The sequence below is a fragment of the Onychostruthus taczanowskii genome, unplaced genomic scaffold, assembly GCF_017590055.1.
Source record: "Onychostruthus taczanowskii isolate IOZ18803 unplaced genomic scaffold, ASM1759005v1 scaffold184, whole genome shotgun sequence".
Classification (NCBI taxonomy): domain Eukaryota; kingdom Metazoa; phylum Chordata; class Aves; order Passeriformes; family Passeridae; genus Onychostruthus; species Onychostruthus taczanowskii.
Window position 1 is genome coordinate 919,738 of NW_024499062.1, and position 25,816 is coordinate 945,553.

Here is a 25,816-nt window from a genome sequence, read left to right on the forward strand (position 1 = left end):
TGTTCCTGCAGCTGTGAAGAAACCACCCAAAACTTCTTTCTGAAGCTGCCTTGCTGAAGGTATAAAATGATTATTCTTTAATTGCTGCCCCCCAGCTCTTCTGAGAATTTTTAATCAGGAGAAAATCCTCATTGTGAAGTGAAAAAAAAAAAAATTTGAAACTGCTGCTTGCTTGCCAGGATGGGACATGAATATTTCAAATAAAGGCTCTCCCTAAGTCACTTTTTTATGCAGAGATTTGGGTTTTCTGTAGAGATCTCTCTCTGGGAAAGAGAAAATTTGGTGATGATGGTGTGAATAAATTGTAATCCAGGATAAGTTTGTACCTTCCTCCACCACAGACATTCAGGTAAGGATTTGTGCTTCTAATGTCTCTCAGTAAAAATAACAGGCACTGAAAAGCACAATTTAAATATAAAACACAGAAAAATGCACATTGGTTATGAACTGGTTTTGCTTTTTTTCAATATATTGTGGGGGAAAAAAGACACTTTCGGGGGGAAAAAGAGGTTTGAGCCAAATACCAAGGGCTTTTCTAAATTTTTTAGTAATTCATTCAATTTCCCCTTGAGTGGAGATGGGCAGGGGTGAGGGCTGAGTTTGCGGGATGTTTTTATCCTTATAAAATAATAAAAAAAAGCATTTCAATTAAGACACAGAAAGAAAAAGCTTAAATAAAGATGTGTCCTTTAAAATTTGGTTTATTTCGAACAAAAGCATATTTTAAAAGGCTTTAAAAGGCTTAATGCCATTTCCATGAACAAGGCCTTGGACAAACCCCCATGAAGGAAACATTCCCAGGCTAATTAATTATTTAAGCAATTAGCACAAATCCTGCCATAACAAACACTTGTTTATTGAGGGCTTCCCTGCCCTATATGAGCACACAAATGCCACCCTCATGCAATGCAGCTTTACCCAAGTGTAGTGTTCATTATTTAATTTAAGTATTAAGTTATTAAATTGACAGAAAGTTTACAGTTCCATATCCCATTCATTCTGAAAATTATGGACCACAGAATCCACTCTTTTCCTCATAAATTGTTCACCAAAGCACCTTCCCTCCCCGCCCTAAGACCTGGCACAGACATTCCCCCAAACAAGCAAAAATCCGTGTAAAACTTGGGTTATTTAACGTGGTATTTGCTGTCCCCTCAGGGCTGGAAGGGCTGAAGAGGATGTGGAGTCAGGGAGGAAAGAAAAGGGATCTCCAGGCTGCACAGCTGGAAACTGCACAGCACAGGGGTGGTGTAATAAAGGTGAGCGAAGGTGGGGAAAGCAGAGGTGCAGAGGTGACAGGGTGACCTGTCCCTGGTGGCACCAGGACTCTGAGCCGGGCTGTGTCACCCCAGAAGCACAGGACAGGGACAACACGGAATGCTGTCTCCATCCCAAGCATGCCGGGGTGGCAGGGTGGTGCTGGGGGCAGAACCCAACAGAGCCAAAGAAAAGAGCGTGCGGGAGGGATGGAATTCCCAGCTGGGAATCCTTGCCCCCAGCCCACGCGGGGACACACCTGGGCTCCGAGCTCACTCTGCAACCCGTGCTTTACGGTCTCCAAGGAGTCACAGGATGACCTCCAAAAAGAGGTGTCCGTCTCTTTATACAGACCTGGTCTCTTTGGAAAGTTTAATTTTGTTTTCCCAGCTGTGCTTAAACCCCCCTGACCCACCCCAGCCCGCGGCACCGGCAGCCCTCGGGAGCGGCGGTGCAGTCACTGGCAGTGCAGTCACTGGCAGTGCAGTGCAGTCACTGTCAGTGCAGTCACTGGCAGTGCAGACACTGGCAGTGCAGACACCGGCAGTGCAGACACTGGCAGTGCAGTCACTGGCAGGGCAGTGCAGTCACTGGCAGTGCAGTCACTGGCAGTGCAGTCACTGGCAGTGCAGTCAGTCACTGGCAGTGCAGTCAGTCACTGGCAGCGCAGTCAGTCACTGGCAGTGCAGTCACTGGCAGTGCAGTCACTGGCAGTGCAGTCACTGGCAGTGCAGTCACTGGCAGTGCAGCAGCTCTTCCCAGCGAATGGGCTGTGAAAACACCTCCCGCTCCAGCCACAGCTCGTAGGAGTAGTGGAAGTCCTCGGGCAGCTCCAGGCGCTGGCCCAGCACGCTCTGCAGGCAGTTGTCCACCGGGGCGAACTCCGAGTCCTGCGGCTTGTCGTACCTGCGGCTGTTGAAGGCTTCGATGTTGGCCCTCAGCGTGCATTCCTCAGCCTGGAAATCCCACGGCCTGGCGTCGATGTCTGCAGTGGAGGAGGAACAACACCCAAATAGTGCGGGAAGCACCGCTCTGACAAGGTTTGAGCAAAAGAAAGGCTGGAGGTTTCATGTGAATTAACCAGAGTCACTCCTAATTATTATTATTCCTAACCAAATCCCATTATGTGTGCATTTTCATTTAAGATATCCCATAAAAATGTAATTACTCCTGCATTAAGGACTATTTAAGATATCCCATAAAAATGTAATTCCTGCTTTAAGGACTCTCTATAATTACCCAGCCCTGCTTTTTTCACAAAGACCCCACCACTTTTACTGAAAATCTCTGCTGACCACTGCAGCAGGGATCAAGATTTAAAACATTTAAAACCCAATGAGCTTATTATGAGCTCCTAACCACCATTTTTTAAAAATTTGAGCAAACATAACTATGAATGATATTGAAAAGCTGCAATAACCACGACATTACGTCATATTCTATAAACTGATGATATGACAAGAATCCCAGTATTTTCACGAGCGCTAAACCTGACGGTGCAGAACGGCGCCATGAAACTTCTGGGAGAAATCCCCAGGAGTGACAGCAATTTTAGAGGTTTGAAGCCAGGTGAAGCAGACTGCAGGGCAGAGGCACGAGGCCGGGCAGGACTCACCGTTGCCGTAGGCCCAGTCGTCGTTCATGCGGTGCCGCACCTTCTGGTAGATGGCAGACATGGTCTTCATGTTGCTCTTCCTCCACTGGCGCCCCAGGTACTTGGTCTGGATTTTCAGCAGCTTGAGCACGTAGAGCTGCATCATGGCCTGCTTCACCTTCAGAGCCCGCTTCAGGATGGGGGCTGATTTGAACACCACCAGCATCTGCCAGGGAATCAACACCCATCAAAGCAGAGTGCTCGGGGAGCCACACAAACAAACGCTGCCTGGGCTGAGGTGGGCACCAGCACCTGGGCCTCCTACACCACAAACCCCCAGGAGGGAGAACAGGAGCGTTCAGCACAACCAGCACTCTCTGCACGGGGCTCGAGGGTCACAGAAATTATGTTATTTGCAGGAGAAAAACTATATCTGCATTTAAGGCTCAATCTGTGAAAGGAAAAAGGGAAGATGATGAAGAGCAGAAGCTCCAGCACTTCCACAAGGAACCCTGAGAAGAAGGCTGGGCTGAACCCGCTGTGTGGAGCCAGGGAGATGCTCCAGGTGAAATGCTGGAGGGTCTCAGGGGGAGGGGACACCCCCTTACCATTGTCCTCGAGTGTTTCCACTTGGTCAGCTTGTTGAGGATCCTCAGCAAGTTAATGCAGGAGAACAAATTCCTCCAGCAGAACTGGTTGTTGTCTCCAGCTTCCTGCACAGGGAGAAGTGCAATCCTGACCACAGCGCTCATCAGCACTGCCACAGAGATGTCCTTAGGCAGAAATTTTTATTTTTATTGTCTGCACAAGTCTTATTTCTGAGGAAGGACAAGCAGCAGAGCTTCCTCCTCACTTGGGTTATCATCAGCAGATTCTGGGGAAAACCATTCTGAAACACTCCAATCTTTAATCTGCTTTTAATTTAGAGTAAGAACTAATAATGGGATAAATCCCATTATTCCATCATGGGAAATACATTTTGTGGTAGATTTGTATTCTTTGTTTTCAGCCAGAGAGAAAATTTCAGCCTGGTGATCACCACTGCTTTTGGTAACTGTATCAATTAATTCAGGCTTAGAGCACACATTTCCAGTAAAAGGAAATCACAAATCAACACAAGATGACAAATAGCAACGTTTGTATCAAGAGGATGAGACCTTTCTGTAACAAAAATCCCCTCCAGCTTAAGTGCTGCTGAGACATTGTTTTAAATATTAGGTAACTGTAAACACCCCAGCTCCAGCTTGTGGAAATGCTGCCAGGGGCACTTTTGAGATTTAATTCCACCACTGCAGTAACTTCCTCCGTGTTTGAACAACTCCAAGCACAGGAGAAATGTCCCACAAAAATCCTGTTTGGGGATTAGTGCAAAACAAGGGCTGCTGAATTTATAAACCACTCACAGCCAGCTACAGCCTTCTTAACTCGGGGCAAAAACTCAACCCATTCCAGGATTTGGGCACGCTTGGGAGGGGTTTGAAAGCAGATTTACCCAAGAAAATCCCACCAGCACAACCCCTGGGCTTTTAAAGGCAAGTGCCAGGCAGAATCAGGAATCCCTGAGGCTGGAAAAAACCTCCAAGGCCATCGAGTCCAAGCTGTGCCTGGTTCCCACCTTGTCCCCAGCCCAGAGCCCTGAGTGCCACATCCAGGGACACCTTCAGGGATGGGCACTCCAAACCTCTCTGGGCAACCCCTGCCAATGCCCGAGAGGCAGCCAGCGGTGGGATGTCACCACAATGTCACCAGGATGCCACCGGGGTGCTCGTGGATGCTGTCTGGTGCTTTGGGGGTCCCCAGCTGCATTGCCCCTGCAGTGTCACATCGTGCCCAGGCCTAACCTGCGCCCTCTGCACCAGGTAAATTTCCCAAAGACCCCAGTGGAACAAGCCATATCCATTTCTTAGGCTGATAGATTTGTTTGTCACCAGTCTGATGATGTCTCTGTAGATTCAAGGAGGGGAGGGTCTTTCCATCAGATTTATGGAAGGAGGGAACAGGCCACACAGACTTTAATACCCCTTCTAAGGGGTGGGTTAAGCCCTTTGCAGACCCCTCTGGAGTGACAGGAGAGGGGAGGTGGGGACTGGCCAGGATTTGAATCCCCCAGCACCTCAGCCACTCCTGATTTACCCTGGATGGGGACAGCAGTTACCCCACAGGCCCCCCCTTGGGGACAGCAGTGCTGGACTCATCCTGGTTCTCCTTGGGATAACCAAACACACATCACTGTGCTCAGCCCACTGAGAGCAGAATCATCTGTGACATCCTCTAAGAAATGTGTAACGCTGGAATGTTGAAATCACTCATCAGAGTGGTAAAAAAAAAGATAAAACAACGCATGAAGTGCTGGCTGAAGAAATATAAATATGTGCACAAACGTCTGCCTCGAGTACCAAGGTGTGTCTAATTCCTATTAAATCCTTACTTCACGGGTATCCTCCCAAAGATGAACACTCATGGTAAAATTCAAATTGATTTCTGCATATTTTCTAATTAAATTGCTCTCCTTGAGGATAACATCCATGTCTGCTGGAGGAAAGTGAAAAGTGCTGTCCTTGAAAGTGACAGTTCTCAAATTGTCCAGACCCTACTGGGAATATTTTCCCTAAAAACGTTCAGTTTTCTCCTACAGCCTTAAGGCAGATTGTGAGGATTACACGAGCCATGAAACCCTCAGAGTAGCGTCACTAGATGTCCCCATTGTTCCAGGATACGCTGGAGTCTGGCAGGGCTCGATGGGGACACCCAGCCTCCAGCAGCCTGTGGACCTGGGGAAAATCCTTCTCTCTGATGATTTTGACCTTTATACACCTAAGAAAAACAGCACAGGCCTCAGATTGCAGCAGCACCATGAGATCATCCTGGACTGGATTTGTTCAGGATCCTTCTCAATGATTTAGGGTCTGCATTCCCTGTCCATTATTCCCTGTTAACTCCAAAGCCTTCCCCTGTCAACCTCCTCTGCACTTGAATTACTGTATTCATGAACCTGCCAGCGTTATTATCCCATCTGCAGTCTGTGTATTTGCCCAGCCCATCCTCTGGCCAGTCTCTGGAATACTTAAGGCTCCTCTCTGTGGGGAATTTGGTTCATCCCTTAAACTGGTATCTCATAGGACAAGAGTGCTCAGAGCAACTGAAACCTGGGAGGCAACAGCCTCTGGGTAAATTATCTTTCAAAGCAGAAGAGTCTTGTCTGGTCAGAACAAGAGGAAACAGCCTCAAACTGTGCCAGGGAAGGCTCAGGATGGACATCAGGAAAAATTCCTTAGGGAAAAGGTGGTCAGGCCTTGGAGGGGCTGCCCAGGGAGGTTTGGAGTGCCCGTCCCTGGAGGTGTCCAAGGAATTCCTGGATGTGGCACTCAGGGCTCTGGGCTGGGGACAAGGTGGTGTTTGATCAAAGGTTGGATCTGATGATCCTGGAGGTCTTTTCCAACCACAATGATCCTGGAATCCTGTGATTCTATTCTGTCAAAGGGAAAGCCCTAAGCCCAGCTGTTTCTATGGGGTGCCCAACACCAGCAGTGCCTCTTCCCCACTTCCCCACAGCTGACAGTGACTCAGAATAGGGATGGGAGGGATTTTCAAGCCTGGAGGGGAAAAAAAAGTCTAATTTTGGAAAGGCTGGGGGCTACAGAAAAAGAAGACAGAGAACAGAAAACCCAAATCCTTCCTCATGCTGTAACATAGGGGTTTTGTGGCCAGGATTGCTCTTTCTGTGCTGCTTACCAGACTTTCTGCTGTGAGCTCAGGCAAGTCACAGACCGTGCAACGCGGATAATCCAGGACAGAGATGCTGCAGAAAACAGGAAAGAAGGGGCTCATTAGCAACCAATTAACATGAGAGAAAATTTTAAGGTGATCTGTATGATCATGCCCAGGAATCTGTAACATTCTTCCTGCTCTGTGCCTGGAAATGCAACAAGTGATTTGGGTGGGGAACGATCCCATCTCCAGCAGGTGAAGCGGCCGTGCTGACGCGGCTCCCTCCAAACGGGATCCCAGCCCCAGCACTGCCTCAGCCCTCAGCTTAATGGAGCACATCGATGCCTCCTGGCTCCAAAGCTCCATCCTGAGTGCATTAACAAGGACTCGAAGGATTTGGATCCATTAAGACAGGACAGATGAGTTATTCATATGCATATTTAAAAAGGGGGGGAAAAGTAAACAAAATAGGTCTGAGGTTCACAGGGAGGCATTTGGTTGGCAGCAAGAAAATTCATGGTGAGCGAATATTCAGAATATCAGTTTTTTCCAAGGCCTCCAGGCCTACAGAATTTGTAAAAGTAGTCAATTAAATACACCCAGAACTGGAATTTACACCTCCCTGGCTCAGAGTGTCCAGCTGCACATCCCACCCGACTCACAGGTGCGTATCCTACCTGTGAAACCTCCATCTCAGAGCAGAGGAGGGAGCTGAGTGCTCCTGGCACACATTTCCTCCTCACTTAAAGCACAGAACCAAAAGTGGAAATATTTACAGCAGGAGGATCAACATATTACTTCCTATTTTTCTATGTGTGCCTCCTCACACAGACACAACCATACCGTGCAGGAGACAGACCAGCCTACACACGCAGCTGAAGAGCAACAAAAAGAGCATCAAAAAGGAAGAAAAAGGATCTTTTTATCATTCCAACATCCCTGGGGAGCTCCTCTCCAAACAGAGAAATCCTGCCCTGGTGAGCTGTGACAGATCTGTGCTGTCTCAGGTCTCTGATCCATGGTGGTCCAGCCAGTGCCATGCTCAAAACGGGGCTGGTGCCTCTCTCAGATCAGCAGCAAAAGGCAGTGCCAGCTATGGAAAACCTGAAGGAGTCAGGAAAGCTGAATTACAGCTGTAAAAAGTGGGAAATACCTGGAAGATCCTACCCCATCTGGCCTTGATGAAGCTGTGGCCCAGAGATGCTCAGTGGCACTGGATGGCTCCTCAGGAGTCCACGTGAAGATGAAAACTACTTTATTTTAAAGACTATGCCTATTTTATTTTTGGCTATTTTATTTCAGCAGCCCACTCAGATTGGAAACCCAGCATCAATTCATCCTCACCATGCCAAAGGGATTTGCTCCCTCCACATATTTCTGTAGTGGACAGGACACCCCAAAGCCGTGTGAGGTCACCTGGACACCAGGGCTCCTCAGGCACGAAGCCTTCCTGCCCCATCACCTCTCTGTCCCCCACCAGGGGCTGTACCTGTTTTTGGCAGTGATGTAAGACATGATGTTCTGGTTGAAGAATTTCAGGATCAGCGGGATGCAGTTGGCAAACACCAGGTGTTGGGACACGTACTCAAACTGGGGGAGAGAAGGGAAACGGGTCAGCGTTGGCTGGGACAGCTGGGAGCACCACCTGGGAATGGAAACCTCCTCCCAGCCAAAAGCAAAGCACTGGGCATGGTTTGCCCCAGACACCTCACAGACCCTTCTGTCCCTGAAGTTTGCTGTGTAAGGTCTGTGTCACGCACAGCAGCTGGAAAATTCCATTTTCCACAGAGAGGAAAGGCACACTTCATGGCAGTGCTTTGGGAATAGCTGCACCTCATGGCTTTTCAAAATTAAATCTGGCAAAACTGTGCGTGGGGAAGAGGGAAAGGGTTGTAGCTATTACATGAGAAAATGCAAGAAATCCTATTGCTCTCACACACCAATCCCAGTTCCCTTAGAAATTTTGACTGAAACAATATCCCTGTTTTCCTACTTGCTTTTAATTCCTCTCTCCCTTAAAGCATTAAATGGTCTTCAAGGTCCCTTCCAACCCAAACCACTCTGCAGTTCAATAACACAACAAATCTCTCCCGTCCTCTAAAGATACAAACTGCAGCAAAACCCAATCCTATCCCGTCCTGCCCTTCCCATGCCTCTCCATCCAGATCTCCAGTTTGAGAGGGAAGGAACAGTTTGTTCTCATCTCAGCCTGGTGCCAGCTGTCAGCATTGGCACACCACAGATGACACAGCACCACAGATGACACAGCACTGGGATGTGCTGGTGAGTAATTGACCCTCCCAACCCAAACCATTCTGTGGTTCAGTGATTCCTTCATTTCGGGCCTGCTGGAGTTCTCATGGTGCTCCCTGAGACCACCTTTGTCACAGAAAGAACAAAATCACCCAGATCAGACATAAAGAAAAGCAGAATCAGGGGGATTCAGGAAACCCTGCAGCTTTCTCCAGGCTCAGCAGCAGGCTGCAATGGCCCTCCTGCCTGGGGGAAGAAAGGAGAGGAGCCGCTTTGAAGTGAGAAAAATTAATCAGAAGGGATCTGGGGGGGGGAGCAGAACAAATGTAGGATTGTAAAAATGTGGGAGTTGGTTTCATTTTACCCAATCCAATACGTGGATTTATATTTATCCTCAGTTAAATATCAGTGGGTTTTGTAATGCAGAGGGATTTGTAGCGTGCTGAAAGCTTTAACAGAAAAAAATCAGAAAACATTAATTGTTTGACTTGCAGAATGAGTGGAAAACTGGGCCACAGCTCATATTAGTCCTTGGGTTTTTTTAACCAAGGAAAGCCCTGGAGTGGGTGCAGTTTGAGTGGTGCCATGCAGATGGAACAAAAATCACATTGGGAACAAAAATCAGATTGCAACTATGACCCAGATCTCCTGCCTGTGTTGAAACTGGAGCCCCAAGAACCCGATCCTGCCAAAACCAGATTAGGTGACCTCGTGAGGTCCTTCCCAGCACTATTTCTGGGCACTGGAGACGACAGAGCAAGAGAGAGTCTTGCCTAATCCCCTTCCTCTTCCCCCTTCTGCCAAGGAGGCTCATGCTTTTTCCTAAATTTAACCTGAATGGATGTTCCCAGAAGTCTAAAAGCTCCTGCCACGTGAGTAGAAAAGGTGTTGTGAAAGCACAGCGGGGTTATCCCAACCTGAGCAGCCCTGTACAAGTCCTGGAGCTATGGAAATATGATACACTCCTCAAGGAAACTCTTCCCAAAAGCCTTCCTGGAGAGGGTTTATCAGGACCTTCAAGCCCAGCTGGGCAATGGCCATCCCTTCCTCTGGGCCCACCTGGTAGATGTGGTTCAGCTTGAAGTGCTTGAGGAGCAGCAGCAGCAGCGCCGAGATGCTCTTCACGATGATCTCCTTGTGCCTGTTCACGTCCATGCCCAGCTTCATGCTCTGCAGGACCGTGATGCTGGGAGGAGGGAAACAAGGTCAGCAGGGAGCACAAGGGACTGTGGAGCTCTCCTTCTGGATGAGCTCTACAAAACCAAGCACCTTCGCTCCCCTCAGGCCTCCCGTTTCCTCCCATCCCAGCTGGTGGTGCCAACTCGCGTTCAAAAAGAAGGGAAAAGGAAATATGATACACTCCTCACGGAAACTCTTCCCAAAAGCCTTCCAGGAGAGGGTTTATCAGGACCTTTTCAAGCCCAGCTGGGCAATGGCCATCCCTTCCTCTGGGCCCACCTGGTAGATGTGGTTCAGCTTGAAGTGCTTGAGGAGCAGCAGCAGCAGCGCCGAGATGCTCTTCACGATGATCTCCTTGTGCCTGTTCACGTCCATGCCCAGCTTCATGCTCTGCAGGACCGTGATGCTGGGAGGAGGGAAACAAGGGCAGCAGGGAGCACAAGGGACTGTGGAGCTCTCCTTCTGGATGAGCTCTACAAAACCAAGCACCTTCGCTCCCCACAGGACTCCCATTTCCACCCATCCCAGCTGGTGATGCCAACATGCGTTCAAAAAGGAGGGAAAAAAGGTGGATTGCCCTCCACCAGGAATCCTGGTAGGGAAGACACCTTCTATATGCTGACAAGTCTTTATGATTTGGGTCAATTAGCAGGATTTTATCATTTGTGCCACATAGCTTGGAGTGGCTGCACTCAAATCATTGCACTCAAATCATTGCACTCAAATCATTGCAGCATCACTTCCTTGGCTTTCACAGCTCTGCCCTGGTGCCAACTGTAATTTACACCTACCCAAACAGATACCCCAAATCTGGAGCCCCCCAAAACTATTGGCTCTCCTGCTCGGTCCAAGACTTGGTGGCCAGGCTGGGATGGCTGGTGGCCACCTGGTGAGGGACTTACGGCATCTCTTCAGGCAACACGTCTGCCAGGATGTTGATGGAGTCAGTCTTGGCCTTGGAGGTGGGTGCAGCAGCCAGGAGGATCTTCAGCAAAGCGATCTGCAGGAGAGGGCAGGTGTGGGGGATGGTCCAGGAAAGGGAATTCCTTCCTTCTCTTTCACTTGCCAAAACTGGACAACTCTAAGCCAACTCTACAGGGTTTCACCAGACCACACTCAACCTCTGGCAGACAGGACAAGTGTGGGGAGCTCAGCAGCTCTGTTTGATCCTTAACCTAAGGCACCACACGTGCCTGAGCTCTGGTAGGGTGGGTAAAACAGCACAAGGAGTTTAAATGCACTTAAATCTCTGTCTCTCCCCACAGAGCCCACGAGACCCAATCAGCATCTCAGAATCCTCCAAATCCCTCCTCTTGGACTGTACTTTCCTCCCAGCTGTGCTCAGGATTCCCAGCAAAATCTCACCATGCAGGTCCTGAACACCCTCGTGTGCTGAGCTCTGCAGCTTCCAGACTGGCACCATTCCCTACTCCAGAGCTCTTCCTTCCTTTTAAGGAACAGGGGCTTACCATGTACTGGGGGAGATTGTACAACATTGCTCGATACAACATTTCACAAGGGGTTTCTTGCACTTCCTCTTCCCCCTAGGGCAGAGAAGCATTAAAAAAATAGGGAAAATGAAGCAAAAATAAGCATGGATTTACTCTGACACCTTAGAAGCCTCCCACCTTCTCTCTGGTGATAGGGGGAAGCAGCTTCCTTCTTACCAGAGACATGGGGCACTTCTCCAGCTCCTCCTCGTTCTTGATCTGGACATCCGAGATGGAAACGTACTTGTGCTGGCAAAACACACAGAGAGAGGCAGAGCAGTGTCACAGCTGAAGGAGGAAACACGGCCAGCAATGGTCACAGCAACATCCCAGTGAGGCGTGCAGGTCACAGCAACTCATCCCTGTGTGGGACATCCCTCTGCCCCCTCACACCTCCTGCCTGTGGTTACTTGCACCTGCTCCTTCTAGGAGCTGTAAGGAATTAGTGGGACAATTACCTCCAAAGGACAACCCAGACCTTGGATAGGGTCAGGTGGCCTCTGGAAGGGTCTCATTCCCCGTGGAGCACTGCAGGAGCTGAGGCTGGCTGTGCTTCCCCCTGGGAACAGCACGTTTGGGAATGTATGTCCAAACCCAGCTCTGAAAGTGTCACCTTCAAAACACACAGCGGGCACTTGTCAGGAAACAGGAATGCTACACCTTGGATAAAGGGAAAGTAAAAATCCTGGAGAGGCTTCTTGAGGACTCAGTTTTTAATTTTTTGCCTCAGTTCCTGGAAGAAGCTCCAAAAGCTTTTCCTGTGGCACCCAACTTTTTACTCCCTGCAGTAACTGTGTTTCAGGGAGGGTGGCCAGGAGGATCCACGTGGTGGATATCCCATGCCATGCACGGAGCCACCATCTCACCTGCTTCAGGGTCTTCACACTTTCATGGATCGGCCGCGGGAGCCCTATCAGGGTTTCAGTGTCCCTGGGGGAGAGGAAAGAAGGTCAGTACTGGGAAGGAGATCCATGCTCAAACATTTCCATGTCATAACAGGTAAAAGAGGGAGCCTGGAGTTTGCTGAATGCATCTCAGATGGGTCAGGAATTGGGAGAGGTTGGCCGGAGCTGCTGCGACAGGAGAGACATCAGGGTGAAGAATTGGGGTGAAATCAGATTCAGAATTTGGGTGAAATCAGATGACATCAGAAATAGGGTGGAGGCAGTCTGAGCCCAGCACTGCACCTAAAAATGAATGTACCCTGCTGGGCCCTGGGGTGAAATCAAATTGATTCAGAATTTGATTTGAAATTAGATGACATCAGAAATAGGGTGGAGCAAGTCTGAGCCCAGCACTGCACCTAAAAATGAATGTACCCTGCTGGGCCTGTCCCAGGATGACTCTGCACCCGCAGCTTGATTTAGTCACAAACTGGGTAATTTGCTGTGGATACCAAACTGGCTCAGCTGCCTTTCACATCAAACCAGTTCCTGGCTTGGGCCAGCAGTCACTTATTCTGGGCTAGGTCTGATTTTTAATAGAAAGAGGTCCCTGGGGACCAGTGTCTCCAGGAGCATGTTTTTCTAGCACTGCTTTCATTGCTGCAGCTCTGGCAAACCCAGCACTGCCTCATCCTGAGCATCTCTTGAGCTGGGAAAACCTGAGCTTTGTGCACACCTCCCACCACCCAACCCCCACTGATGGAGGCTACAGGGCAGATTTGGTGGATGAAACACTCACTGTCCCAGCGTGAATCCGATGAATTTGTTCCTGCTTGCTTCCAGGAAATGCTCGATGTCTTTCTGTCTGATGGAGCAGCGGAGAGACAAAAACAAGGAGAAGGTTGGAAAACAGCCACGTACAAGATCACAACCTCAGACAGATTTCTAGAGACCTCAAAAGCAGCGGGCAAAAGCCACCTTTGCCCTCACTGGCTGGGGAAAACCTAAACCATTTGTATTTTTTTGCAACTCCATGGGAACGTGCGAGTAGACGGAGAGTTTTCTGCAACCAGCACCTTTGTATCCACCTCCTGTGCTCCTCACACGCATCTCCAAGGAGCATCTGCTGGCTCTGAGAGAACAAATGTTGTCTCCACGGTCTGTCAGAGCACACGCTGCTCCAACAACAAGCTGACATCTTGTTCACCTTGGGCATCTTTCATGGGAACTGCTCGGCAGCTCTGCACTACAAGCAGGACACGAGCTGTGAGCCAAGGCTCTCCTGGACAGAAAGGAATCCAGCTGGGTTTCCAGCCAGCAGCCAAGGAAAGCAGCAGCCATTGGATTGCAAAGCTGAGAGTGTTAAGGGACGTGGAGCACCACAGCACCACCATGGAGATCCATGTGGGAAACCAATTCCTGCTGTGTTTCTGCTAGGAATGCTCTGGACAGACTGACTCAACCCTGCTCCTTAACACTGCTCCTATCTCAAAAATATCTATTTGCTCCTGTGTTTTGAAGATACTGGATTAAATCCAGGCTTGGGATAAACAGCAAAAAAACCGCTCACATGGATCAGAGGGAAAGGGGCAGAGGTTTTCACCCTCTTTTCCTAACATTCCCTCATTTCATGTGTGGATAGCTGCCTTAGGAAGGAAAGGCACCAAACCAACTCCTTTATCCTTAGGTGTTTTTCTCTGCCACTAAAAAAGGCTTCAGCTGCCAACAGAGGGGTCCTACTCACCCGACAAGGTGTCATTGTCCACCTCCCAAGATGATTAGCCAAGGACTTTGTGCTACCAAGACCCACTGGGACCTGGCTGGCAAAGCTGACCCTGCTCCCACAGCACCCCAGCACAGCCTCCTTCCCAGTACGTATCCAAAACTGGATCTCCACTTATTGGCCAATAAGTTGGTTTGCCCATTTATTGGTTTGGGCTGGGTTTAGCTGAGCTCTTCCCCAGAATTTACACAACAAACATGGCAAGTGGCCAATCTAGAAAGGACCTGGCAAAAAGAGAAGTGGAGTCACTTCAGTTCAACCTCCCAGGGGCCAAAAAACTTCCCAAAAACTGCAACGAACTCCAGGACAGGCAGGTCTGGGGAGGGGGGAGGTGACAGCAGGTGGCTTTACCTGACTTTGGGGGCCCAGGGGAGCCCCTTGGGGAAGGACACCCTCTCGATGGGCGGGCGCTGAGCCGGCACGGCGGCGATGATGGCGTCCCGCTCCAGCAGGTCCAGCTCCCCCTCGATCCCACTGTCCACGTCGTCGCTCTCCTCCTCATCAACCCCTCCTTCGTCGTTCTTGAAGGGATCTCTCTCGTTGTAGATATCCAAACTGTCTTGCTTCATCAGGGGCTGCAGCACAAGGGGAAGGAAATATTCAAGTCACTTCAAGGATTTTATTTCCCTCTCAGGTGCTGGCACCAGATCTCTCCATCCTGAAAGGATCACGCTTCTCGGATGTTCCTCAGGTAAGGATTTCCCTCCTAGCTGTTGCCACCAAAGCCTGCACAAGAATAATTCCTTCTGTGCCTCTAACCTTGCTGCTCTAGGAGGTGCGACCCCGTTTTTCACCTTAACTTTTGGGGTTTCCATCTGACATCTCTTCCTTAGCAAAAGGCATTTCCATCCTCAGAACACAACACAGCAACTCCAAGAGCAGAGCTAAAAAAAGAACTTGCTGTGAGCAGTTTGCTCCCTGGTGCTTATCAGCCCTTTGCCATAAGGTCAGGATGTCCTCTGGCTGCCTCTGGATCAAGCACCCCATGGGGCTGATCTGTTGCCGTTGAAATTGGTGGATGAAAAACTGAACATGCTCTGGCCACATGTACTGAGAGCCCAAAATCCCCCCAGCATGGGCACCATGGGAGAGGGATCCTGTCCCTGTGCTCAGGTGAGACCCACCTGCAGAGCTGCCCCAGCCCTGGGCACAGCAGCAGCACCTGGAGCTGCTGGAGAGAGCCCAGAGGAGACCCTGGAGCTGCTCCAGGGCTGGAGCCCCTCAGCTCCCAGGGATCCAGGCTGGGAGAGCTGGGGGTGCTCACCTGGAGAGGAGAAGGGTCCAGGGAGAGCTCAGAGCCCCTGCCAGGGCTCAAAGGGGCTCCAGGAGAGCTGCAGAGGGACTGGGGACAAGGCCTGCAGGGACAGGACATAGGGCAGGGATGGATGGGATCTTGGGAATGAGGAATTCCTGGCTGGGAGGGTGGGGAGGGGTTGGGCTGGAATTCCCAGAGCAGCTGTGGCTGCCCCTGGATCCCTGGCAGTGTCCAAGGCCAGCTTGGCTGGAGCTGTGAGAAACCTGATCTAATGAACGGTGTCATTTGGAACTGGATGGTCCTCAAGGTCCCTTCCAACCCAAACAACTCCTTAAGCCTAGAACTGGAAAACTCGGGGGGAAAGGGAACCACAACCACGAGCACTCCTGGCTCCTCCTGCCGGTGCTGCCGAAACCCGGCCCGGCCCGGGAGGACGGTCCCGCTCTCACCCTGCGGCTGCGGTGGCTCCGCTTCTGCTGCTGCGGCTGCTGCTGCTGCTGCTGCTGCTGCTGCTGCTCCACCAGCTCGATGGCGTAGGTGGGCGGGGAGGCCGCACGCATCCCCCGCACCACCTGGATGCTGTCCTCGGGCAGGGGCGGCAGCCCCAGCTCCTCCCGCCGCCGCACCTTCATGGCCTGCAGCGCCTCGAACCCGCCCAGCGTGAACTGGGGACAGAGAGGGGAGAGCACGGAGCACCCACGGGACACCCACGGGACACACACGGGACACCCCCGGGACACACACGGAGCACACACGGAACACACACGGAACACACATGGGACACACACGGGGCACACACGGAGCACACACGGGACACACACGGGGCACACACGGGGCACACACGGGGCACACACGGGGCACACACGGGGCACACACGGGGCACACACGGGGCACACACGGGGCACACACGGGGCACACACGGGGCACACACGGGGCACACACGGGGCACACACGGGGCACACACGGGGCACACACGGGGCACACACGGGGCACACACGGGGCACACACGGGACACACACGGAGCACCCCCGGGACACACACGGGACACACATGGGACACACATGGGACACACACGGAGCACCCACGGAGCACCCACAGGGCACACATGGGACACACAAGGGACACACACGGGACACACACGGAGCACACACGGAGCACCCATGGAGCACACACGGGACACACACGGAGCACCCACGGGACACACACGGAGCACACACGGGACACACACGGGACACACACGGAGCACACACGGAACACACACGGAGCACCCATGGGACACACACGGGGCACACACGGAGCACCCACGGGGCACCCACGGAGCACACATGGGACACACACAGAGCATCCCCGGGACACACATGGAGCACCCACGGGACACACACGGGACACACACGGGGCACACACGGAACACACATGGAGCACACACAGGACACACACGGGACACACACGGAGCACCCAGCCCTCCAGGGCAGCTCCCAGCTGGGGCCATCAGCAGGGAGAGCCGAGGTGAAGGCACCACGAAGCTACACACATGGAGCACACACAGGACACACACGGGACACACACGGAGCACACATGGGACACCCACGGAGCACCCAGCCCTCCAGGGCAGCTCCCAGCTGGGGCCATCAGCAGGGAGAGCCGAGGTGAAGGCACCACGAAGCTGGTTCGTTCTCCAGATTCCTCCCCCACCCCACGTCCTCGGCCCACTCATCCCAGAAGGAACTGTTTCCTTGTGTCACCTCCTGGTGCCATCCTAAATGACCCCATCATGGTTGGGTTGAATGGTGGGGAACCTCCAGGCTGCAGCAGCACTGTTCCAGAATCAGAATTTCTGCAGCAAGGAAGGGTTTGCACTCACCAGGAGCACCTTCCAGAGCAGGAGCAGGACCTTCTTCATGGGGAAGTGTGGAGCGTGGCCGCTGCAGAACTTGGTGACCATCGTGAAGAGCAGCAGAGCAAAGGGCTCCTCAGTGTGCACAGGGAAACCTGAGCAGAAGGGACCAGGACTGGGTCAGAGCTGATCCCCCATCCCTGAGCTCTCCCCGCTGGTCCAGCACGACAAAGGGACCTCCACAGGGCACAGTGAACTTGGGGCTCACTCAGCTCCATCCTGAAGGTCTCCCGGCAGGTTTTCCACTCGGGGGGATCCGTCTCCTGCTCCACACGGATGTTCTCCACCATCAGGTACATGACACTGAGCAGCACCCTGCCGGGACAGCACAGCACAGCACAGCAGGCAGGTGTGAGGCCACTCTGTCCCCAGAGGTGTCCCACACCCTCCCAGCACCGAGGGGTACCTGAGCTCCGTGCTGTCGGCCAGGGAGATGGCTGGCTTCCTCAGGGCGCTGCTGCAGGCCTGGCTGTTCCTGCAGGAGAGGGACCAGCTCAGAGCCAGCCCCCTCATCCCCAGCCAGACACTGGGAATGCCACACCGGGGCATGTGACACGGCTGTGGCACCTCCCAGGGAGGAGGAGGAGGATGGGGGGAAGAGGATGAAGAGGAGGGTGAAGAGGGTTGAAGAAGAGTGTGAGGAGGATGGGGTGAAAGAAGATGAAAAGGAGGAGGATGAGGAGAAAAGGGCGAGGAAGATGGGGAGAAGGAAGATGAAAAGGAGGAAGGTGAGAAGGATGAGGAGAAAAATGAAGAGGAGGAGCAGGAGGATGAGAAGAAAAAAGAGGAAGAGGAAAAGGGTGAGGAGAAATAAGATGAAAAGGGGGAAGGTGAGAAGATGAGGAGAAAGTGGAGGTAGAAGAGAAAGAGGATGGAAGAAGAAGGTGAGGAAAGTGGGGAGGAAGAAGATGAAGAGGAGGAGAGCAAACTGAATGGAAGAAAAGGAGAGAAAGCAGAGAATCACAGAATCATTCTGGTTGGGAAAGACCTCCAAGGTCATGGAGTTGAAGAAGTGGAGGGGCGAGAAGAAAGAATGCAGTGAAGAAGAGGACAAGGAGGGAGAGGTGGGCAGTCCTCTCACTCAATCTCCATAGGAAGGTGAGAAGATGAGGCGAAAGTGGAGGTAGAAGAGACAGAGGAGGATGGAAGAAGAAGGTGAGGAAAGTGGGGAGGAAGAAGATGAAGAGGAGGAGAGCAAACTGAATGGAAGAAAAGGAGAGAAAGCAGAGAATCACAGAATCATTCTGGTTGGGAAAGACCTCCAAGGTCATCGAGTCGAAGAAGTGGAGGGGTGAGAAGAAAGAATGCAGTGAAGAAGAGGACAAGGAGGGAGAGGTGGGCAGTCCTCTCACTCAATCTCCATGTTGAGAAGCTCCAGGAAGGCAGAGAAGGTTCCCAGCTGGTACAGGAGGAAGCTGTTGTGCCGAGACCAGTGCAGGACATCACCTTCATTATCACAGTCCCCAAAGACACCTGCAGAGGCCCCAGAGAGAAACACTGGTGAGGGAGGATCTGCCTTTGAACCCCTGGAGTCCACAGGACCACCCCAGACAGGAGCTTCACTTCACAACCTGGCACAACCCCAAGAAAGACTTCTCCCAAAGCCCCACGGCAGCAGATCCGAGGCCACATCCGGCCACAGGGGACGTGTCCTTACCCTGTGCCAGGTACAGGATGGCCCGTGCTACTCTGAGCCTCTTGTCCCTGTTGACCACCTCCAGCCCATCCAGCAGGCGCATGACGTAGGCCTTCTGCTGAGCCCTGTCCAGCTCCAGCCACCTCCTGTCCGGCACTGCAAAGGGACACGAGTCCCTGAGTGATTCCCTGGGGGTCCTGCTCTTGCCCCGAGCCAGGGCTGCTGAGCCCAGAGCTGGTACCTTGGGTGTGAAAATCCTCCTCGAAGCATCTCCTGTTGTGGCTCAGCTCAGGCTCCTCGGTGTAGCTGTACAGCTCTGGTGGAGACAGGGATCAGCAGGGACATGGAGGGCCTTCACCCTCCTCCTCATTCCCAAATTCCTTGGGAAGCATCCCTGGCACCCAGGCAGACAGGGGACAGAGACCCAAACTGGTCCCTGAGCCCTCCTGCAGCTCCAAGGGCACCTTGTGGCCACCCAATGCCACCAAGCTCAGCCCCTTCATCCCCGTGTCCCGGCTGGGCTGCTCCCAGCTCCTGCTCCAGCTGCACTTGTAATTTCACTGGGGTTTTTGAGGAGACGTTTTGAGTCTCACTTAAGCAGTTTGGGAATGAAGGGAATGCAGCAACACCCAGGCAGGACCTGCACCGATCCCCCAGCCAGCAGCTCGGACATTTTGGGTCCTGCAAATAAGGGCTGGACTTGGGAGGGACACGATGTTGCACCTGCTCTTTGTAATTCCTGCCTGTTCCCACAGAATTCCTACCTGCTCCCACAGAATCCCTACAGTCCTGAGGTGCTGAGCAGCACCACGGAGGACTGAAGTGATCCTGCAGGGAAGGAGGAAGGATCCCTTGCGGAGGAAATGTGTTTTCGCCAGGCCAGCGTGTGCAGCTGAGATACGCGGAGCTAAAAATAACCCCATTTTCTCCGGCCACGCTCGGCACCGGGGGTTAGGGAGCAGAGGCAGCTGGGGACACAGGCGACAAGGACACACCCGCCCGATAAAGGGTGCCACCTCCCGCCTGGCTCTGTCACCGGACACTCCGCCCTCCTGCCACCCCCGCGCTGTGCCCTGGGGAGCGCGGGGCAGTCCCCGTGTCCCCGCGCGTCCCTTCTGCGTCCCCAGGGAGCGAGTGGCTCTGAAATAACAAACCCCGCTTGCTGTCACTGCAGGGACGGCGCCACTGAGTGTCCATCCCCCCCATCCCGGAGGGATTTTCATTTTCCCTGCCTGCCGGGCACCTGTAAATAACAACGCGGCACCCAAAGGCTGCTTCACCTGCCAGCTCAGCGCCGTGGCCGTCGGCATCCCCGTACTCGAATTCCAGGTTGGGACAATCCACGGAGCCCTGCGGAGAGCGGGATGGGGTTAGGAGGGGGCTGGCACATCCCTGGGGATATTTTGGGATGCGGGATGGCTGCCAGCGCTCGCAGCCTTTGCGCCAAAGCTGCTCCAGCCGCCGGAGCAGCGCTCGCAGGGATGGATCTCCCGGGCTGGAGCGGCGAGTCCGTGCGGGGCCGCTTAAAGCGCAGCGGAAATGTGGGAGCCGTGTGTAAAAAACAGCATTTCTCAAATCCCAGGGAAAGCAAAGGCACGGCACAAAACGCCGCTGAACGTTTGATGCATTTCAGAGCCCCGCACTCCCTAAAAACAAACCCCGGGGCTGGTTCAAAGCAAAAGCCCGCGGGAGGATGCTGCGGATCCCTGGGCTCCGCAGCAGATCTGACAGCTCTCGGGGCCGGGCTTTGCCGTTCTGATCTCCCCCTCCTCCCCTGCGGATGAGGAACTGGAGCATGAAACTTCGCCGGAGGATTCCGGCGGGGCAGCGAGCAGGCAGCCGCAGCCAGACGACCCCAGGCCGGCACCGCGCCGCCCTGCCCCGGGTAAGGGAACCCGTGAAAGGGTAATCAACGAAATTAACATAATTGCCCGTTCCGAGTCTCAGCGTCCCTCCTCGGCAGCCGGGCTGGAACTGATGCGCACCGCGGCGATTAATATTGATGAGGCAGGAGGATGCGCGGCCCCGGGGTGAGCCCGGCTGGTTCCTCAGCCCATTTCTGCCGCCCGGCCCGGGCTCTCAAAGCCGGGGAGGAATTTCTGCAGCCCTAATCCGCTCTGCGAGACCGAGCCAGGCGAGAAAAGCAAACCCCAAATTCACGAGTTGGGGGCACGGCTTGCACACCGTTCCCAGGGACCCTTCCGGGGTTAGGGAGCCCCAAGGGTGGCTGTACGGTGGCCGGGGACACCAGATCCCAGTGGGATCCTGGTGACCCGATCCCGGTCCTGCTTCCCCGGCCTGGAAGCCGCACGGGCGCAGCTGGGGCAGGGCAGCCCAGCGGGGTTTGGGGGTTCCCCCGTGCCCCGGGGTTATCGGGGCAGGAGGGGACAGCGGCACCCGGACCTTGGTGAGGGGCAAAGGGGAGCCTGCAGAGTGTGGGGGAGCCCAGGGCCCAGGTGGGACCCCAAAACCCTGCTGCCGGCTCTGGGCGTGGGGCTGGGAGGTGCAGCACCCCAAAACTCTGCAGCTGGGTCTGGGCGTGGAGCGGGGAGCTGGCAGTGCCGCGGAGCGCCCCCGGGGACTCCCGCTCCGGGCTGGGCATCGCAGGACGCTGAAGCCACCCCCGTAAAGCGTCCGGTTTGGGGCAGGGAGCACCCCCAAGACCGGGAGCTCCCCCAGTCCTGGATAAGGCTCCTACCGCAGGAGCCCCAGCCCCGGAGCAGGGACCCCCTACGCCGCAGCCGGTCCCGGCGGAGCCCGGGGGGCGCCGGCACCGAGCTCCGCGCTCTTACCTCGGACTCCTTGCGCTGGCTCCTGAAGAGCTCCCGGCCCTTGGGCTGCGGCTGTGGCTGGATCTGGGGTTGTGTCTGGGGTTGGGGTTGGGGTTGGGGCTGTCCCGGGCGGGCCCTGCCCGGGCCCGGGGCTCCGCCGCCTCCCGCCGCCTCCATCCCGCGGCCGCCGCCAGCACGTGGGGGCCGGGCCCGGCCCCGCCCCGCCCCGCCCATTGGTCCGCCGGGATCGGGGGCGTGGTCTCAGGACACACCCCCGCATCGCCATTGGTCCGGAGCGGGATGGGGCGGGGCCGGGGTAACGGCGGAGGGAGTGGGGGGACACGGGGGTCCCTCGGGATGGGAGGGCTGGGGACACAGGGGGGTCCCTGGGGGGCTGGGGACACAGGGAATGCTGGGGAGTTATGGGGGGTCCCTGGGGTGCTGGGAGCAGGGAATGCTGGGGAGTTATGGGGGGTCCCTGGGGTGCTGGGAGCAGGGAATGCTGGGGAGTTATGGGGGGTCCCTGGGGTGCTGGGAGCAGGGAATGCTGGGGAGTTATGGGGGGTCCCTGGGGTGCTGGGAGCAGGGAATGCTGGGGAGTTATGGGGGGTCCCTGGGGTGCTGGGAGCAGGGAATGCTGGGGAGTTATGGGGGGTCCCTGGGGTGCTGGGAACAGGGGATACTGCGGAGTTATGGGGGGTCCCTGGGGTGTTGGGAGCAGGGAATGCTCGGGAAGGAGGATCTGTAGGGTGTCCTTGGAGTGCTGGGATACAGAACGCTGCCGTGGGGGTGTGGGGTGTCCCTGCAGGGGGCAGCGGGGCAGGGGCCGGCGGTGCCCGTGGGTACCGAGGGGGTGGCCATGGAGGGGCCGGGGGCACCCGTGGGGCTGCAGCCCCCCCGGCACAGGCAGGGCCGAAGGTCCCCGTCCCCAAGACACCCCCAGAAGCACCCGGCCGCTCGGGCTGTCCACAGCCCGGCGTCCCCGTTCTGGTGCCAGGCAGCTCCCGGGGCCCTGGAGCAGGGTTTCCATTCCCACACCCAGTAAAGGGGGGGGCGGTTGTTTTTGGGGTGACTCTGCAGGTTTGTGGCCGGGGAGGCGCCGGGTGCCCGACCTCGGTGTCCCTCACGTCCCGCATCCCTTCAGAGCCTCTGCGAGGCTGGAGACCCCAAGGGTTTGGGGCGGAATTTCCCTCGGCGGCCGCCGCGGCAGCGTGGGCGGCTCTGCCGATAACGGGATTGCCCCGGAGCCGATAACGGGATTGCTCCGGAGCCCATAACGGGATTGCCCCGGAGCCCATAACGGCACCGGGATCGCTCCCGCGCCGCTTCCAAGGACACAGCAGCCCAAACAGCTCCGGCTGCCCCAAGGACGCGGCCCCGGAGCCGCTCCCCCCGCTGGAACTGTCTGGAAGCAGCAGGAGCTCAGGGGACAGCCCCCCCCCCCATCCCACCACATCCCCGAGCCCTCCTTTTCCCCCCCAAAATCCCGGTCTGACCCCGCGGATGCTCGGGAGAGGCTGAGTTTTCCAATGTTTTATTTGTGTTTTGAGATTACAGAGTCTTTATTGCTGATCTAATACAATCACTCAGACATTAATATTTAAAACATCCTTCTGAAATGTTACGGTTGCGACGTTTTCGTTTCCTCGCTGCTGATGACGAGTTTTGTCTTATTATTATCTCTAAAGTTCAGAACAAAATTAATTTCCTTTATGCGATTTTGCTGGTGTTACCTAAAATCTCCTTTTTCCTAAGTCTTGAAAAATGTGTTACATTAAAAAAAAAAAAAAAAGATGAAAGAAACCAAACCCCATTACACGTTTAATTTAGAGATGATCATAGATATGATTCCAGGTTGATTAGGAAAAAAGCCAAGCAAGCCAAAAAGCTTTTACAGGAGAAGCAGAACATGGAGAAGAGCTTTAAAAATCGAGGTGGGAAAAGCCAGTTGGGATTTCAGTAGTAATATATATATATATATTTATTTATTTTTTTTCCCCTTCCTAACTACCTGGAAGATAAAACTGGGCACCAAGGGATCTGGGGCTGTGCAGAGCAGGCACAGGGTGGGACACGGCTCTGGGGATGAGAGGGGCTTTTCCAGGGGGAAGTGGCTGTGCTTGGGTTGGGATGGGATTCCTGCTCTTCCCAGAGCTGCTCTGCCCCAGTGACCCCACGGCTCACCTGGGCCAGGAGCAGCTCCCAGGGAACAGCAGGGGCTCACACAGACCAGGATCCAGCTCGGGGAGAACTCCTGGCTGTGATGTTTCAAACAGCTCAGGGGATCCTTCCCAGAAATTCTCAGCATCTGGGTAAAATGAACGAGCAGAGATCATTTCGAGTCTGTGGTTAGAGATCAGTCTACTGGAAGCTTCTCAAAGCCTGAAGGTCTCCTCAAGGCCTCCTGAAAGCCCTGACGCCTTCCCAAGGTCTCTTCAAGGTTTCCCCAAGCTCTTCTCAAGGTTTTCCTTCCTGATTTTGAGAGATTTCAAAGAGAAACTTGGAATAAGCCGGCACATGGGAACGTTAGCTCTGGAGATGAGCGACTTGTGGCCAACCTGCCTCCAAATCTCTGGAGAGCTGTGGGAAGGACTTGAGGCTGCCATTCCTGTTTTCCCTTCCTTGTGCGTGAACGAGCTGCCACAAAAGAGTTCTCCATGATGGCAAAGAAGCCCAGGAGGACACAACACGGATCTGCAGCCGATGGGAGACTCGGGAACCAACAGGGAGGACAGAGGCTTCTGTGCTCACGGGGCTGGGCAGTTTTGTTTCAGAAGGATCACGCTCTCCACGTGAGGGACAGAAGTGACCTGGGAAGTCGCCTTGCTAAGGGTCACGCTGTCCTGTGCTCAGGTGGGACATCTTGGGATAAAACAGGGAACTCTGGCAAATTTATTCTCCATCAGCTCCGACACGTCGAGGCGACCAGAGGGTTTTGGTGATGCCGAACTCTCCCCTCGCACAGAATCCGTGGGGGTCGCTCCGGAGGACGTCTCATACATTCCCAAGGGGAATTCCAGATTCATACAAACATGACCAGAAAATAAAAACTCCAAACGTTTCCAACGAGGACCGAAATTCAGCTGGAGGAGGACGCGGGTCCTCCCAGCCGGGCGGCCGGCGAGCTCCGCCGGGCGCGGCAGCAGCATCGGCGGGCGGGCGGGGCTGCCCCGGCCCCGCCGGGAACGCGACTTTGGTTGATCCGGAGAGGTTGGCACTCGGAACGACAGCAGCAGGAAAATGCCGCGGGGCTGCGGCCAGGGGAGCGGCGCCGAGCCCTGGGCGCAGCTCCGGGCTAAGGCGAGGTTCCCCGGCTGGGCACGGCCCCGGGCACTTCCAGGGCACACGGAGAGGCTTCTCCAGCCACATTCCCGAGGCGGCTCCAGCGCCCGGAGCCAAGGAGGATCTTGGCTCCGTCGAACCGCCGGAGAAGCGCTGGGGCGCGGAGGAAACCAAAAGCGATTCCCAGGCCGGGCCCCGCCGTGCGCAGGGAGAGCGGGGATAAGGGACTATTCCACGGCTCGATTCCAGCAGCTTCCTCCACGCCTTCCCCGTCCTCCCAGCCCCGGAAAAGAACGAACCCAAAGAGAAAAATGAAAGGAACGGAAAGAAAATCCAGCGTCTCCCAGTCCCGCGGCAGGACGAACACCAGTGGCAGAGGCCACACGAACGGTATCCTAATTTAATAAATAAATAACCTAAAACACACTGTCAACTATGGCAGCAAGCCCGGCTCTAGCGTGGGAAGCTTGCGCGGTTTCATCCTGTACAGCAGTTGAGAAAGACTCGGGTGTTGTCGCAGTTCCTCGCGATTCTCCGGGACGCGGCGGCGGGAACTCAGTATCTGGGAAAAGACGGAAAAACGGGGCTTCGGTGAGCGGGGAAGGGAGCAGAAGCTGCCCCGGCATCACCGCGGTGGATTTTGGGAGGGGGAGACGCCGAGGACAGAAATGGCTGAGGAAGGGACTCGGTCCTCCCTGCCTCCAAGGGGTCCACGGGAGGTTGGAGGGGTCGTGGCTCCCCCTCAGGGCAGGGAATTCCCTGAGACCCTCAAAGGATCCCGACCTCTCCAGGACAAACCTCGCTGCCAACAAGGCTGGGCCATGCCAGGC

The 25,816-nt window shown here is 54.4% G+C and overlaps 2 protein-coding genes across 2 annotated transcripts in view; both read right to left on the reverse strand.

Annotated features, from left to right (window-relative positions):
- Positions 1-1,907: 1,907 nt before the first annotated feature.
- On the reverse strand, positions 1,908-21,881 carry STRIP2 (striatin interacting protein 2). The gene is made up of 21 exons (XM_041401097.1): positions 21,726-21,881; positions 20,214-20,283; positions 19,175-19,249; positions 18,955-19,089; positions 18,650-18,770; positions 17,704-17,772; positions 17,506-17,612; positions 17,265-17,392; positions 15,853-16,068; positions 14,500-14,723; positions 13,165-13,230; positions 12,348-12,411; positions 11,659-11,730; positions 11,461-11,535; positions 10,894-10,991; positions 10,271-10,397; positions 8,049-8,149; positions 6,584-6,650; positions 3,460-3,564; positions 2,873-3,077; positions 1,908-2,242 (listed from the first exon to the last, which is right to left on the reverse strand). The coding sequence occupies exons 1-21, from the start codon at positions 21,879-21,881 to the stop codon at positions 1,992-1,994; spliced, it is 2,532 nt and encodes an 843-aa protein (XP_041257031.1). The 3' UTR covers positions 1,908-1,991.
- A 1,341-nt stretch (positions 21,882-23,222) lies between these two features.
- The window catches only part of AHCYL2 (adenosylhomocysteinase like 2), a 63,547-nt gene continuing 60,953 nt past the window's right edge, over positions 23,223-25,816 (reverse strand). Inside the window, exon 17 of the mRNA XM_041401098.1 lies at positions 23,223-25,548. Coding sequence (XP_041257032.1) covers positions 25,542-25,548 — 7 coding nt within the window. The 3' untranslated portion in view covers positions 23,223-25,541. The remainder of the gene's footprint in view (positions 25,549-25,816) is intronic.